The sequence below is a fragment of the Electrophorus electricus genome, chromosome 6 (genome assembly GCF_013358815.1).
Source record: "Electrophorus electricus isolate fEleEle1 chromosome 6, fEleEle1.pri, whole genome shotgun sequence".
NCBI classification, from domain to species: Eukaryota; Metazoa; Chordata; class Actinopteri; order Gymnotiformes; family Gymnotidae; genus Electrophorus; species Electrophorus electricus.
This window is the reverse complement of record NC_049540.1, coordinates 7157532-7173405: the sequence shown is the minus strand read 5'-3', so window position 1 is coordinate 7173405 and position 15874 is coordinate 7157532. Positions and strand designations below refer to the sequence as shown.

General features: G+C 42.4%; 1 protein-coding gene across 1 annotated transcript; it reads right to left on the bottom strand.

Moving 5' to 3' along the window:
- Positions 1 to 2575: 2575 nt before the first annotated feature.
- Positions 2576 to 14553, bottom strand: ssh1b (slingshot protein phosphatase 1b). The gene is made up of 15 exons (XM_027020078.2): positions 14100 to 14553; positions 12609 to 12646; positions 12329 to 12429; positions 12059 to 12123; positions 11765 to 11886; positions 11612 to 11680; positions 11166 to 11231; positions 10715 to 10903; positions 10453 to 10546; positions 9993 to 10121; positions 9571 to 9617; positions 9344 to 9490; positions 8875 to 9075; positions 8030 to 8651; positions 2576 to 7523 (listed from the first exon to the last, which is right to left on the bottom strand). Exons 1-15 carry the CDS (start codon positions 14181 to 14183, stop codon positions 6528 to 6530), a joined length of 2970 nt encoding a protein of 989 aa, XP_026875879.2. The 5' UTR covers positions 14184 to 14553; the 3' UTR covers positions 2576 to 6527.
- Positions 14554 to 15874: the final 1321 nt, after the last annotated feature.

The window sequence follows — 15874 nt, the reverse complement described above, 5'->3', positions numbered from 1 at the left end:
CAGCTCCTCACTCACCAAACCTATTTATATTTTTATAGCATAAATATAATTTGGGCAGTCACACATTGAATTTCATTGTACTAATCAATGGCAATAAATATTTATATATCTATGATAATATACAAATTGTTTTAGTAGTTTTTACCATGTACTATAAAACCATTGTGCTGTATATATCATGGAGGGTCCTAAAGTGTATGACCCTATCAGTTGTTTAGCAGCTATTAAATAATTATTATATAGCCAATATTGATTGATTGATTGATTGATTGATTGATTGATTGATTGATTGGTTGGTTGGTTGGTTGGTTGGTTGGTTGGTTGATTTCTTAGGCAGTGTGTCCTTGCCCTCTTAACATGTGAAAGACTAATGACACAAACAGCCAAGCTAATGAGGGGGAAAAATAACTAATGAAAGTTCTAAGGCATTGGCCTTTTGATCCATTATATCTGCAGTGCCTTTACCAAGTGGACTATAATATGCGATGACATGAAACATTTTCAAAGGAAGTGGAGCATGAAGCAGAGGCTCTACACATAACTGAACTGACAGCGGAAGACAGCTGAACTAAACACAGTTGAACTGCATAAAGCTTAATTGAACACAACTGAACTGCACAAAGTTTAACTGAACAGATGAACTGAAGACAGTTGAACTGAACAGATGAACTGAAGACAGTTGAACTGCACACAACTGAACTGAACACAACTGAAACACACACAGTTGAACTGCACACAGCTGAACTGAACAGATGAACTGAACATAGCTAAACTGAACACAGTTGGACCACACACAGATGAACTACACACAGCTTTAACTGCACAGCACTGAACTGAAGATTACTGTAATGTGACATTATGAATCACAGTCTCCAGTCTTGCCTGTTTCCACTTGCCTAATTCATCCACATACACAAATGTCCATGTATATGTTATGCAGTAACTTGTCTTATCTCTTATTGTACATAAAGTAGTATGACAATACATGTCAGTGGTCAGATGGGTTGCTTGGTTGAATTGTGGTTATGTCACTACACAGGCACTGCACTGTAAAGCTAATGGGTTATATTTAGATGGATGAGCTCACCTGCCAATAACCAAAGCAGCTGGGGGAAGTCATGCAGGCTGACAGGCATACATTCCCTTCTTCACTCACTTTCTCAGTCCCCTCCTCACTCTCCCCTTCCTCACTCACTTACTGCATCCCTTCCTCACTCACATTCTCCACTTTCAAGAGACTTTCTAACCATATAGAGGGGTGTAGTATTTCTCAAGAACACGTGGCAGTGTAGATTCATCCACATTAAAGGTGGTGTACACTTGGCTATGGAACCTGAATACTGTGCAGATATAGTCTGTACTTTTGGAGTGATGGCTGAGTGAAAGGAATGATGAGCATTCATGTGGTGACTCTTAAGAGGACCTTAAAAAGGAACCCATAAAAATAGACTTAATACAGATTTAAATAACCACTCAAACAAGCAGATGGAGGGACTAAAGTTAATCTGTTTCACTGGTTATGAATCATGTGGCTTTTTGTGATGACACAATGTAAACCATTTCAGTAGAGCTAGGAGACACTGGGTACCTCGAATGACTTGCCACTTAGTCAAATGTCAAACGTTTGGTTCAGTATCTATGCAAACCAACTGCCCTGCTGCTGTAAGTTCTTCAGCCCCCTTTAAGGTGTGTGCAGGCACCTTTTGACAACATATGGTGTAAGAATTAAATAAAAACTATCTGGACTTTGTGAAATCGTGCCAAATTTCCATAAAATATCAGATTAAAATACTTCAGATGTTTAGTACTTATTACAAATTTGAATATTTCCAGTAAGAAAAAAGTTGTATAACAATGATTATAACCCATAATTTTATGGTGTTCATACCAAATATAATTAATATTGTGTACACATATGTTCATTAACCTAAACACAAGTCAAGACTTACAATTAGTTAAGTATTTTTCATAAACTTTTTCATTAAGAGCTTTTGTATTTTCCAGTAAGAATTTGTATAACAATTTGCCAAGTCATATTTTCCCCATATTTCCAGTAAGGTAAACACAAGTTTTTACTCACCATCCAAACTTTATGTGATGTTCCAGTAAATTAAATGGCCTTTTCTGTGCCTGCATTACCACTTGTTGTCTCTGGGATGGAGCTCTGTCCAGCCCTCTCCTCCTCATGACATCAAAGTGAACATTTGCCTAACTGAATAAGAGTTTGCTCAACCTACATTGACCTCTCAGCTCAATGCTCAGGTAGAGGAAGATGGCTGTTCTGCTGATTTACGAACAAACTGAACCGCTGTTCTTATAATGGTTGAGGGAACATGTTGATTTACAACTTGAAATGATGTGAGAAGTGTAGCCATGCTTGAAATGTCATAAAACAAAAACAACCCCTCCATTATAACATTATTTGTATTCTATACATTTGTGAATGATAAAAATTATACAAATTCAATACAAATGACCAATACTATTAGTATATCAACAATCACATACAATTTAATTAACCTCATGTTTGTAAACATCATTGCAAACACTGTAATGAGACTCAAGTGTGTTGCTGTTACAGACAGTAAACAATTTATTTCTCTCATTTACAGTACCTTACATTATTACAAAAAAGTGCAGGATGCATTAACATGTGTCTATGTGCAGTGCAAAAAAAAAACAAAAACAATTTAAATCTAAAAAGGAAAACCAACAATATATATCCGTAAGAGTGCACTATTTCATAGTCATTGCTTTTCGGTGCTTCTACACAGAGCAGTTGAGTCTGGGGCTAACGGGATTTCCCATTTTCATATTTTCTTTTTATTGTCATGAAATGCTAATGTTTTTGAACATACGCCTTAAAAAAAAACAAAACAGGACTTTGGTCTCCACTCTATCAAAATATAAAATACAAAAGTATAAAACAAACAAAACAAGCAGCAGTTTGGATTACGCACAGCTGCTTGGAGAGACGGATTGTAAATTGCAGTGATAAGGCACTTGGATGGATGGAGAAGCGCAAAACAAACCAACAGCTTCTGCACTCAAATATGAAACAGCAGCAGCATGCATGGCTGAGGATGGAGTCCATAGCAGGGGTGGGGCAAGGAGCCACTCCTTCTACAGGAGGCAAAAAGCTCTGCAGAAAGGTTTCTAGTGACTGCACCGCTACCGTAGCAAATCTGTTTGTTTTTTTTTGTTTTGTTTTTTTGGCAATCTGGTGTTTCTTACATTTCATATTTCTTGTATAAGCTAATGATTTGTTGCAGCCTCAAAAGCATTAAATCAATTCAGGTTAGAATGACAACATACTGATACTTTGCTATATTAAATAAAGAAATATTTTATAATTATATTCTATGATATTTTAATGGCAGTACTAGATGTATATCATACAGTTTGTTTAAATATGGTAAAAAGAATATCTAGATACATTTAGAAAATGTATGGTCCTTCATAGTTATTAATTAAATTCAACATTAAACCTACAGTTTAAAAGAAGCTAATTTTATTTATGATTAAGGGTCTCTGGAGTTTGTTTGCAGATTTGGTTACTCTCTGTTTTTATGATTGGATATTGTGATGTGGTGGAATTTTAGAACATTATTATGATACCCTCAAAATTTCATAGTACAGGTAGAGACAATAATACTAATCCACCACCAAAGAAGTTTGGCTGACAGCAAAATTTTGTTCTTCTACTAAGACAATATTTAGAAAAGTTAGACAGCAAACTTCGAGTTTAAGCTTTGCCACCTCCTCCGTGCTGCTATGAATGAATCACTTCACTCAACAGGAAATCCTGCAACATGGCGCTACAGAAGGACAGGCTTTAGAAATGACATTCTCATGGCTAAGCAGCATTCAAATTGATTTTCAGAAAAAAAACCCAAAAAAAAACTGGACAAATAAACCACATGACTGACTGTTACAGCCAGTGGTGACAGAGTCCAAACAAGCCATCTGTCACTCTGGCTGTTGTGTGCCACAAAAACTACTCTCCTCCTCCATCTCCCATTCCTCCTCCTCATCTCCTGTTACTTTCATTTTTAAGAGCATGATGGCTGCCTCCTGTACATGGTGAGGAACAATGGCATACTTCAAATTTAAACCTATTGCACAGGCCTCTTTGCATATTCAGAATCTTACAAAAATATTTCACATCAACAACAAAGGGTCCACAACTTATAAGTGTCGCAGAATGAAAATAACAACAAAAGAAATTAATTTGAAAATTAAAACATCTTTATATCACTAAGTAGCATGTCTAATACCACAGGGCACTCTTAAAGCCAGGTGATCTGTGAACCTACTGAGGGGTATTCCACTGCAAGCAATTACTGGCAAACAACATTAAGGCCTAAATACCAGCTGAAACTCTTACAGCTACCTTCATTTTAATAAGGAAATACCACAAACAGTGTGTAAGCAAAGGAGGCTGTAGCCTTTGTCTCTCTAAATGACTTGTTGAAAGACTATAGTCCCATTTCAACCTAATGTACAAATGTCCTTCCTCTGGCCAACATGCAGGTTGCGGAACACTTATGTCCTGCAGTTGTCCTGCAGCTTCTCTGTACATCACAGGCTATATTATGCACAATGTACAACAGCATAAGCTAAATTACATTGAGAGGCATGTTTTAGTGGCACATTTTAGGTCTTTGATAAACATCAGAAGAGTGGGAGAAGAGACAGATGAGATACACAGTCCAGCACAACGACATCACATTCTGGATTAATGACTAACCAAACTCTAACAAGAGCTTCTAGGCCTTGCCATTGCAAACTTTATATAAAGAACTGAATTGAAATAACCTGTTCCTAAAAGGATAAAAGAAGATTAAGATTGATTTTATTAGAGTGCTTAGCAGAGAACAGAGGCAGAGAAATTTACCACTATGGTTCATGTAACATTAGCCTTCTTCAGACAGCAAGCCTCTTCTGCAGAGATGCTTAAACCCTATTCAACATCTAGGTGGTTTCAGAGTAGCTGTAAGGGAGACTGTATTGTTTTGCTCCATGTGCTATGCTTTAAAAAACCTAATCTACAGGTCACATGTAAACAATGTGGTTCAAAAAGTTGCTTTGAAAGTGTGAAACTATGCTGATTCTTTTTTATTTATATTCACAGAATATGTATATTTTAATAGTCTGGGGCAAAGTTTTCATTGTGTCTTTAGTTGACTTGTTTCTCAGCATTATAAAAATGAGACGTTCTCGTTGAGTCTAATTCTTTTACCTTATCTTGCACAGTAACCTGAAGCACCAATCTTCCTTGTATATTAATAACATTTCTATACAAGATCAACATAAAGGGTTTATGGATGAGGTTGAAACAAATTGAGGTTGAAACTTTTTTGTTCATCTGTGAAATAAGATGTCTAATCATCTAATCATGTATCTAAAATCAAATCTCCTCCATAGTGCATAACAGTCTTTACCCTGTGGGATGTGCAAGCATGCCATTTTTTCCTCCTTAATGCAAAATATAAGCATTTACACACTACATAATAAATATTACTTTTTTATTTGCCGAATGACTTCCCAACTGGTTCCCCCTTCATATAATGTCATGAATATATGCAACAATTTGCTGTCACAAAATTAGCTCACCAGTTTTGTCAGCTTTTAATGGTATTCAAGACTACGATCAGGATAAGGGTATGCAAATTATAACACAGGCCTGTAAAGGGGTAGAATTTCAAAAGGAGCATTGTAGCCCCGTTTGGTTACAAAACCTGACTCAGCTAGTTGAGTCACTGTTTTTAAGCTCTGCTTTACACTATTCATAACTGTGCCACGTAGACATCGAATACAATTGGAGGAGGCTGGACGATTAGAACAACGCTAATTATGCTAACAGTGCTAAAAGCTAACAGTGCTAACAGAGCCCCTCACTGCCTACTTAGGCCCTGTGTGTACTTAGCTGCAGCATGCTTATTTATGCTTATACTCGTTCAATATGCCACAAACACTACAGAGACAGAGAGCCAAATCAAACTGTCCCTCACATATCTGATACATATCTTGGTCAGTTGTGTTTAAACTCATTTAGCACAAAGCCCAGCCACTATCTTATCTAAAGACAGCAATCTAATTTGGCTTTTAAAAACTGGACATGAAAACCAGATTAGAGCATTAATCTCAGCACCTGGCTAATCTCAGCCACAGCTGTCAAGTAAGAAATTGGCAGAGAAGTGGACAGTGGTCCAGTGTAGACCTCAGAGTAGCACTTGTGAGGTATCTAATGAATCCAGCTTGAAATGAGCTGCTAGCAATGTTGGGCCTGTTTTTCTGCCCTCAAGATGAATGTCTGTCACAGAGATGAAGCTAGCTGGAGAACGCCTGTGGCAGAGCTGAAACTAGCTGGAGAACATCTGTGACAGAGCTGAAGCTAGCTGAGGAACGTCTGCCTGTGGCAGAGCTGAAGCTAGCTGGAGAACGTCTGTGGCAGAGCTGAAGCTAGCGGAGGAACGTCTGGCAGAGATGAAGCTAGTTAGGGAACGTCTGTAGTAGCACTGAAGCTAGCTGGGAAATGTCTGTAGCAGTGGCGCCATTACAGCTCGCGCAGTGAAGCTAGGGGATTTCTTCACAATTATGGACTCCCCCCCTGTGGAGTGGGTGGAGCAGGCAAGGTCCTGTGGAGACATAGCCAGACCGCCCAGCTTGGCCAGTGAGTTGGAGCGCTTCAGCCTGGAGGGTGTGGTGAGTCCAGCCAGCCGTGCACGTGCCTCTATCTCCTGTGCTCCGTCCCCTGCCCTCCCGTCAGACAGCCGTGTGCGGGTCTCTATCTCTTGAGCCCGCAGCTGGACCAAGCTGGGCGGCCCTCGCCCTTGTGTCAGGGCGTGGCCTTGCAGGGGAAGAACTGGGCAGAACCTGGAGTTGCGGCTTGTTGAGAGCAGGGAGGTGGTAGATGGAGCTGTACCCGAGTCAACCTCCATGTCTTCTGTGGTGACATCGTCAGCACCCAGCTCCATTGTCTCTGGCTGGGCAGGGGCGTGGGGACCCTCGGGCAGGTGGGCCTCCTGGCTTAGCTCTGCTGTGGACCTCTCGCACTGCAGACTCAGCTTTAAGAGGGCAAGTTCGGCAGCTTGACCACTGGACTCCACCCCTTGTCCTTTCTCCTCCTCTTCTTCCTCCATCTTTTGGAGCTCATCTATGTCTGCTGGTCCCAGCATGCGCTGGGGAAGTTCCTCACAGCCCACGGGGCAGGTCAGGTGCTGGCGGTAGGCGTCCAGGCACACAGCAGGGCCTAGAGGTATTCGGATGGCACAGATGGGGCACCTACAGTAATAACCGCACAGGCGGCTTCGAGACACAGGAGGGGCCGGTCGGCCAGGAATGGGGGTGGAGCCAAAAGGGCCGGCCCCAGGGGCATGGGTGGAGGCGGAGGGCAGGCGTGGGAAGTTGAGGCGATGAGTGCGGCGATCGCCGCGACGACCGCCCAGCAGTCGTGGACACTCGCGGCAGGTGTAATAAGAGGGCTTCACTTTGTGAGGGTTTCCGCTGCTAGCACTGTCCTGAACAGAAGAAACACACGGGCAGGGAGAACAGATGGGATAAGGGCTCAAATGCAAGGCCTAGCACTGTAAAGGCTGCGGGGAAAGAAAAGTGAAGAGGAGGAAATTCTGGAGTCTTGTGCACAATTTGTGCTATTCTTTGAAACAAAGGCAAACACAGACAAACATACACAAGGAATTCTACCCTCAAGCTCCATTTAAAATAGGATTTACCTCAATTTCTGCTGATAGCATTACAATTGTTGAAACAGTACGGTTGCAATTTCCATTGACATAAAAGCCTTATTCAAGTTTGGAAAACATCCTTCCAATGTTACCGTTTATTGCTTTTACTGGACAGTTTTTCAAAATCAAGATTTTATTTTTAAATGGAACTGACTGGATGAATACATGGCTACTGAATATAAGAATAGTTTTACATTATCATAATGTCTTCATGCAGGACCAACAGAAGCAGCTGAAGTTTGCAGAACCTCACACTCACATCACACTCACGTCACACTCACGTCGGAGCCAGACGGGCAGCTGCGTTTGCCGGACAGCCGATTGCTGTTGTTGGCATTCTCATTGCTAAAGCGGTTGGGATTGGCCTGGCCGGCCACGCTGTCCCGCCCCCGTGCCAGAGCAGCCATCTCTGCCTCCTCCTTCTGTGCCTCCTCCTCATCCTCCTCCAGCACGGTGCTGAACTCCAGCCGGAGACGCATGTCCTCCAGTGGCTCCAGGCGTCCGCAGGTTTGTGCCGCCGTCCCGTCTCCAGGTGGGGCCAGGTGCACGGTGGGGATGCTGCTGTCATCCAGCAGGGCATCGCGTTCCACGTCCTCGATCTCGATGTAGACGCGCTCCATGCCCAGCAGGGGGGGTCCCCGCACCGGCGTTGATGGCTCACTGTCCAGCGCAGTGTCCGACAGACGTCGGAAGTAGTAGTTGTAGTTGAGGTGGTCGGAGGGCACATTGCTGTGGTGTCGGGGGGAGGTTCTGCCCATGTCCTCACACCCCCACTCGCATGGCTCCAGATCAGAAGGTGTTACTGAGGGCTGGGGAGTTCCGGCAATGCTGCTGCTTCCTGCTTGTAGGGCCTCGTGAGAATTGCCATCATCTAGCTGCCACAGTTTGTTGTGTTGCTGCTTGCTGCCATAACAAAGTATAAACCACAACCGCAAACATCTTACAAAAATCAGTTTTTATCTATTCAACTCACTATAAAACATTGTAAATACCTACTTAAATCAAAGTGACAGGAAAAACAGCGTTAAAACACACAAAATACAATCATTAATACTACTACTACTAATAATAATAAACATAATCAACATGGAGATTAGCAGAACCTGGCTCATTAGCCTTGCCTCACCTGGCACCCAAAATGGCCTCGTACTCAGCCAGCTGCTTAAGGAAGGTGGTGCTGGGCTGTGCGATGCTCCTCTTCTGTTTGACAAAGCTGCAGGCCTTGGCCAGAGGCCAGCCGTGCTCCTTCATGGTGTAGGCAATGACAGTGGACACCGAGCGACTCACTCCCATCTTACAGTGCACTAGACATTTGGAGTTATTTTGTCTGTTGCACAGATACAGATAAATACTTTCAGACAAGCATGGATAAATACAGACAGATAGGTAAACAGATGAATATTCAGTTCATAATTTTATATAATAAATGTATTTAAAGAAATAGATAATTTTATACAAATATGACATTTAGCAAAATGTGAAAACAGCAAAATGTTATATCGGGATCTAATAAGCTTCTGCTTAATTTATCAAGGTGTGTATGTGTGTGTACACATTCGTACATTCAGGTATGTCAGGTCTGAACGATCACTTACTTGGCTTTCACTATGAAGTTGTAGGTGTCATTCCAGTGTGCCAGCAGGTCTGCTGTCTCGTCGTCATAAACACGGACATTGTAGTAGCAGAATGTTCCTGGGAAGAAGTTGTCAACCTCCTGCGTCATGTTGAGGATGTATCCAATCCTGTATCACAGAACAGTCCAATCAGACTGAATGGGTTTGTGTGCAGCACAAGAATAATACCCTTTATACTGTAAACTGACCCGTTGTGTCTAAGATCCTCCAGGTTGGAAGCATTCCACTCCGAGCCCTGAAACAAAATAAAGTGTTGGCTTTATCCATTACCAGAAAGGTCCAGAATATTCAGAAGTGGTTTCCATAACCATTTCACTTTTATTTGACATGCACAATGCATGTGAAGTGCTGAGAGATCATATCTATGTGCATATTTATGCAATAATCATGTATTTCTAAATACACGTTTTATGTATTTCTAAATATAAATACACATAGTAGGTCCAGTTCCTAAGCATTGGGCAAAAATGTTTCTTATACACTAAAGGCGGTGTGTGTGTGTGTGTATATGTGTGTGTGTGTGTGTGTGTGTGTGTGTGTGTGTGTGTGTGTGTGTGTGTGTGTGTGTGTGTGTGTGTGTATGGAGCGCAAATAAAGCAGAACCTTGTACCAAGTAAAGGTGGTCAAAAATTGGTGTGGCCTTGTCCATCTGGTCCAGTATTAGCAGCATCTCTTTGTCGATGAACTCATTATACTCCCGCAGGTTCCATTTCATGTGCTGCTCCAGCTCAGTGCGGATCTGAGGACAGATTGTCTTGTTCACCAGGAGACCATGTCTCCCCAATACCCTTAAGCTTAGGCTGATGGGTGTGAACGCAAGAAAGGTGTTCGCTCCTGCAGCACTATTACAGAGAAATAAAACCATCCACCAATGTGCTGCTGCTCTAACTTTACTATAACAAACATACTGGTTACTTTTATGACAATCCTTTGCAAACAACAAAAACAGAACAAACAAAAGATAGTGTGTCTTTTGTGGTGTGCACAGACAAAACTTGATCAACAACACATGGCTAAGGTGAAATTTGACCTATCAAATGCATGCACGCATGCATGTGCTGCCTCCCCACCTCCTTGGCTGTGATGTTCTCCAGGTCCTGCAGCACCATGATGCCGTTCAGCATGGTCGTGATCAGGCACTCGGCTCTCTCCCTCTCTGCTGGCCTGTTCATGATGGAAGAAAAAGTCCAATCCCAGCTCAACCAGCTCTAGTCTGGGAGTGAAATACCTGGATGCACCTGTAACTAGCAGCTCATGGCAGTAGTGTGTAAGCAGTAATATTATTTTCTTTTTAAAATAAATAATATGAATCAGACTCTGAAAACGGCTTACTGATCACTGAACAGGTCGGGTGAGTCAGGCCTGGTCGTTTCGGTCATGGCATTCCACTCACTGATGCAGCTCTGTTCAGATGAGATGCAGCTCTCATAGGTGCCAACCCAGGAGAGCGCCGTGCTCCCTGGGTAGTAGTTGTAGTGGCGTGCCACCTCGCATGCCTTGTAGAGCACCTGCAAGGCCGACCTGGAGGGTGGTGCAGGGGAAAAATTCATTATAAAATAACCATCGTCATATAGGTGTCGATCACAGAAAGGTGGAAATAAAAAAAAAAGTACTAAACATCCATTTAAAAAAATAATACATTTGTGCAAATTTGTATGTGACATATCTTTGGGATTTTTAAGTTTCTCAAATGGATAGAAACACTTCCAAAAGAGTTCCACACCACTGAACCAAAATAGTCAACACAAGTCGCACTAACTGTTACATAACAGAGTGAACGTACCACATGGCCTTCACAGACACAGGCTTGAAGACATGACACCTTCCAGCAGTGCTGATGCTGAAACCCCTAAGGACAAGGAGAGGAGGTGATTATTATGAAGCACAGGTTGTGGCCTTCGCCCACAATATTCACAGATGCGCGTGGTTGCTTGGCAAGGACCTGACAATAGAACTATATGGACTCCATGCCAACGTTCCTCCAGCACTGTGTGAACACAGGCACCACCCACACAGCCATCAGTAGGGGTCATGTTTCTGATACTCCATACTTAGAAAATGACCTTTCTTATCTCAATTGAAATTTGTGAACAAAATGATATATTGTTAGATCATCAGCTGAAATACTGCATAATGGAAATGGAGGCTTTTAGTAAACTGTGAGAAACAATGGCTAGGCAAACCAAAGCCTGTAGCTCTTCTTCACAGGAAGGCAGTGATGGCACTCACCCGCCTCCATCCAGGTGGATATCTGTGTCGCTCCACAGGGGCACGGCCAGGCCGATGGTGCAGCTTTTACTGAGACAAACGAAGCATGTCAGCAAGAACAGCTGACGCCGAAATGCAGTACCATTTCCTGAACTGTGGAGGGCAGTAGCTCACCTGTCCTGGTCTGTGAAGTCCATACCGATAAGGGCGTTCTCCTCCATGTCCTGGCACCCTTTTGTGTAAACAACCACCATGTAGCGCACATGCTCCGCCCACTTGCTCTCCAGTCTCACTGCCTGCACACAGACCACACCCACATTTTAGCAGCACTGCCCTGGCCAGCAGTCTGTAACACCAATGGAACCTTTTAACATGATGATTATTTACATAAATAACCAAGTGTGGAGATCCTAAGGTTTATGTAAAGTTTATGTTCATGAGGGATTTAGAAAATGGTATCCCGCTCACCAGTTTAATTATGTCCTCACACCGGAGGGTGTTTATCATAGCTTGGAGATGCAGAGATAAATCACCTATTGCAAAAAACACATAGAAACCTTTGTTTATTTTATACACATTCCTCAGAAATACAGTCATTAGTGACTTAAGAGCAGTTTAATGTGGCATTATAATTACAATTCTTGTTCATTAGCCTTAGGTGTTCTGAAATTTTCTAGAATAGAGATTCTGGAACAGAGCCTATGCATTGAGCAGAGGGAGGGAGAGGGTTGAGCTTGCCTGTGTTTTTAGGATGGGTTGGGCTTCTGGGCTCTGGAGCATTGTCTCCCTGCTGCAGAAGACGCGCTGCTCCCCTTACCAGAACAAAACTTTCACTGCAGCTGATACCAGGCACATACATGCCCGCACACACAAAATCACACACACAAACACACACACACACACGTGCACATGCACACACAAGCGCACGTGCACACACACCCACACACCACATTTATATATGGTCTACAACAAATCAAAAATTAAGCATGAAAAAAATCAATATATTTGAAAAATTCACCTAAGATTTGACTTCGGGTAATCTTCATTCCCCAAATCCTATAGAATAAAGCCAATAATTCCTTAAGAATGGTTGGTTAACAAAGTTACAATGACAAAAAAGGACAAATATAAAATCTTTCAGGTAGCAGTTGAGGTCTCAGACAGTTGGTGCAAATTTGAAAACTGTTGTGACATTACCTCACACACCACGAAATAATCAGTCAAAAAGTGAAAGTAAACTACTAAACTACTTTTAAAAGTTAAGTATGTTATAACCACAGTTTCTCAATTTAAACAGGTGCTCTTTTGCTCAGCAACAGGGGACAAACCTGGAAAAGACATTATATGAACTAATTCCATGTAATTCAGTTTTTATATCTACAGTATCTTTTTATAAGCGACATGTTCACAAATGCTTTTCAGAAAGGGCTAAACCAGTTCTGTGGTTCAGTAAGTTTCCTGTTATAGTCCAGCAGACCACATATAAACTGAAAACAGATCAAGGAGCAGTTACAGACTGGAAAATGTCAATCTGGTGGAATTATCCACTAATACAATAAAAATAAATAAATAAATAAAAAAAATTACTGACATCATCGTGATCATCCAACTCCGCCCCTTACTCATTCTCTCTCTCTCTCTCTCTCACACACACACACACACACACACACACACACACACACACACACACACACTTTTCTGTTTATCCTTGAACAATCAAATCTGTAATTTTCTATAGGAGCTATAATAGGGCCTGCCTGTGCTAATGTATAACACCCCCCCCCCCCCCCCCCCCCCCCAAGGCACCTTCAGAATCCTAGTGCACTCATTCTATATAATTTCTGGATGAAGAGCAACAGAAGGTGCTGTGTTTGGTTAGACGGTGGCAGTGTTCTCGGACTAATGACCGGTCACCAGGCAGAGCAGGCCCAGCATTGAATGACATCACTGCAGCAGCAATGTCTACACACTGTGCAGAGTCTCCGGCGTTTAGCTTCAACAGTCAGTCTTACAACTGGCACATTTAAAACCAACACAAGTAGCTACAGCGCATTTCTAGGGGATACGTATTAAGATATTACATTACCCCTACTGTAAAACAGTGGAAATTAGTTATCACTACACAGCTACTGTTTGTGGGAAATAACTTTTAGATACTACCTAGGTATAATCTTACTCCGTTTAACCCAGCTAGACCAGTTTACATCCTCTCGTTAACTGAATTTAGTTTCGGGGACATTTCATGCCAACTGTCGCACAGCCTAACGCACCTTTTTGGATGCTGCATTTTGGTGTTTTTTGATCCGTTTGATGCCTATCGTCGATTGCTGCGCGCAATATCTAAAAAGATCCTCTCTCTTATACCGGTCAAATCTGTGATCATGAATTACTATTAAAAAAGCAAACTGCGTTGACAAGGCGGGCAGTCACCTAGCAAACAGGCCCAGCTAACGGCAGCTCTAAAAGCGCTCCGTCCGTTCACATCCCTGGCGTTGCAGGGTCTACTTACCTCCCCCGCGCTGGAGGCAGCGGTGGCGGAGGACGTGTCGCTGGGCGTGGGCGCGGGCACACGCAGAAGGGTCACCAGAGCCATGGCAGAGGTAATCTGGAAGGCGAGCCACAGGGCAGCTTCTTGATCAATAAGCAGGAATTTTTTCCCCGGTTGTGCACCTCAGAGACAGGACTGTAGGATTTTCAGGAGCGTAGAAATATATTTAGCGCCCGATTTCACCGTACTGGTAAACCCATCACCCGCTTTGGCGTTTGGTTCTGCCCGGGTGTAGCTGTTAGAAGTCCCGCATACACACAGATGATGTCAATAAACAACGGAGCTCACGGCGCTCCGTTCAGGTGTCCCCGGTTGGAGGCTATATCTTGCTCTGAACGCTGACATGACAGACCTCCTTGCGCGAACGCCGTTCATGGCTGTAGCTCGTCGATCGGTTGCGTTCGATAGCGTCTGGGCTTTCGGGCCAACCGCGTGAAGGTGACTTCAGCTTCTCCCTGACAACAGTGCATCCCACGCATTCAGAGCGCCCAATCCTCGACGGCAGGAGTAACAGCGCTCTCTCTGAATTGTGAATCCTGTCCAATATGAAGGATGGAATCGGCCTCATATTATTAAATCATTTTGGGTTTGAAATTAGCATTTTTTTTAAATACTAAAGATCATGAAAGGCAGAGGAAATCAAACTCAATATTGTTGCAGAATATTTTTATTTTTTATTTTATTTCATCAAGAAGCATATGTAATGATTTTTTTTTTTTTTTTTTACAAATTGTGTAGCCTAGGGCACACTCATCCCTGGACACACACACACACACACACACACACACACACACACAATGGCTATGGTATTTTTTTTAAATACAGACAGCCCCGTTTCTCTTCTGAGGATTTTTCTATGAAGTTGTACAAAAAGAGGCCATAGGTGCTGAGTCTCAGTTTTGCTTGTGTGTTGGAGGGTTGCAGTGTGGGTTTCTGCCTTGTCTCCTGCCTGCTGGTAGAATGCTGCCATAAATGAGACAGACAGGACCTCAGCAGCACACGAAAGCAATAACATAACTATACATGTACACACACACACAAACACACACACACACACACACACACACACACACACACACACACACACACACACACACACACACACACACACACACGCATGCATACCTGCTTGCACACAAACATATGTGTGTGCATGCCACACATGCATTCACACATTCAAATTTGTAGGGAGTTTTGCTGCAACACAAATGCTGCAAAAAAGAGCCCTGGATGTGGAATTTGACACAAATTAATGGTAATTCATGCTAATTAATGCTGTATCAATTTCTGTGATTTTAAAAGGGCCCAGGAAATAAAGAATAATATTTGGTAATTAAGTAAGTAGTGCAACATGAGCCTTTCCTGGTAGCCATGTCAGCTGTCCCCGTAGCAATGAGATGCAGCTGAGGTGTCTAAAAGAAGGAGAATCATGAGCTGGTTTAACTGGTATCCACTTCAAACCAAATGAACACAGCAAGGCTTTTATTTAGCAGCATCAACAAAGGAACCTGTTTCTGTGACTCAGGAGACGCAGGAGCCCTTATAAAGAAAGTACAATAAATTACGTATAGACTCAGGAGCCCTTATACAGAAAATACAATAAATTACACATAGACTCAGGAGCCCTTATACAGTAAATACAATAAATTACACATAGACTCAGGCGCCCTTATACAGAAAGTACAATAAATTACACATAGACTCAGGAGCCCTTATACAGTAAATACAGTAAATTA

Bases quoted from the DNA above. Each gene is read 5' to 3' on its own strand.
- ssh1b (XM_027020078.2), bottom strand. From the start codon at position 14,183: ATGGCTCTGGTGACCCTTCTGCGTGTGCCCGCGCCCACGCCCAGCGAC. The intron at 9,618-9,992 runs GTACAAGGTTCT...ATTTTGTTTCAG, and splicing joins TTTTTGACCACCTTTACTTG to GGCTCGGAGTGGAATGCTTC. The intron at 9,076-9,343 runs GTAAGTGATCGT...TCTGTGCAACAG, and splicing joins AACTTCATAGTGAAAGCCAA to ACAAAATAACTCCAAATGTC.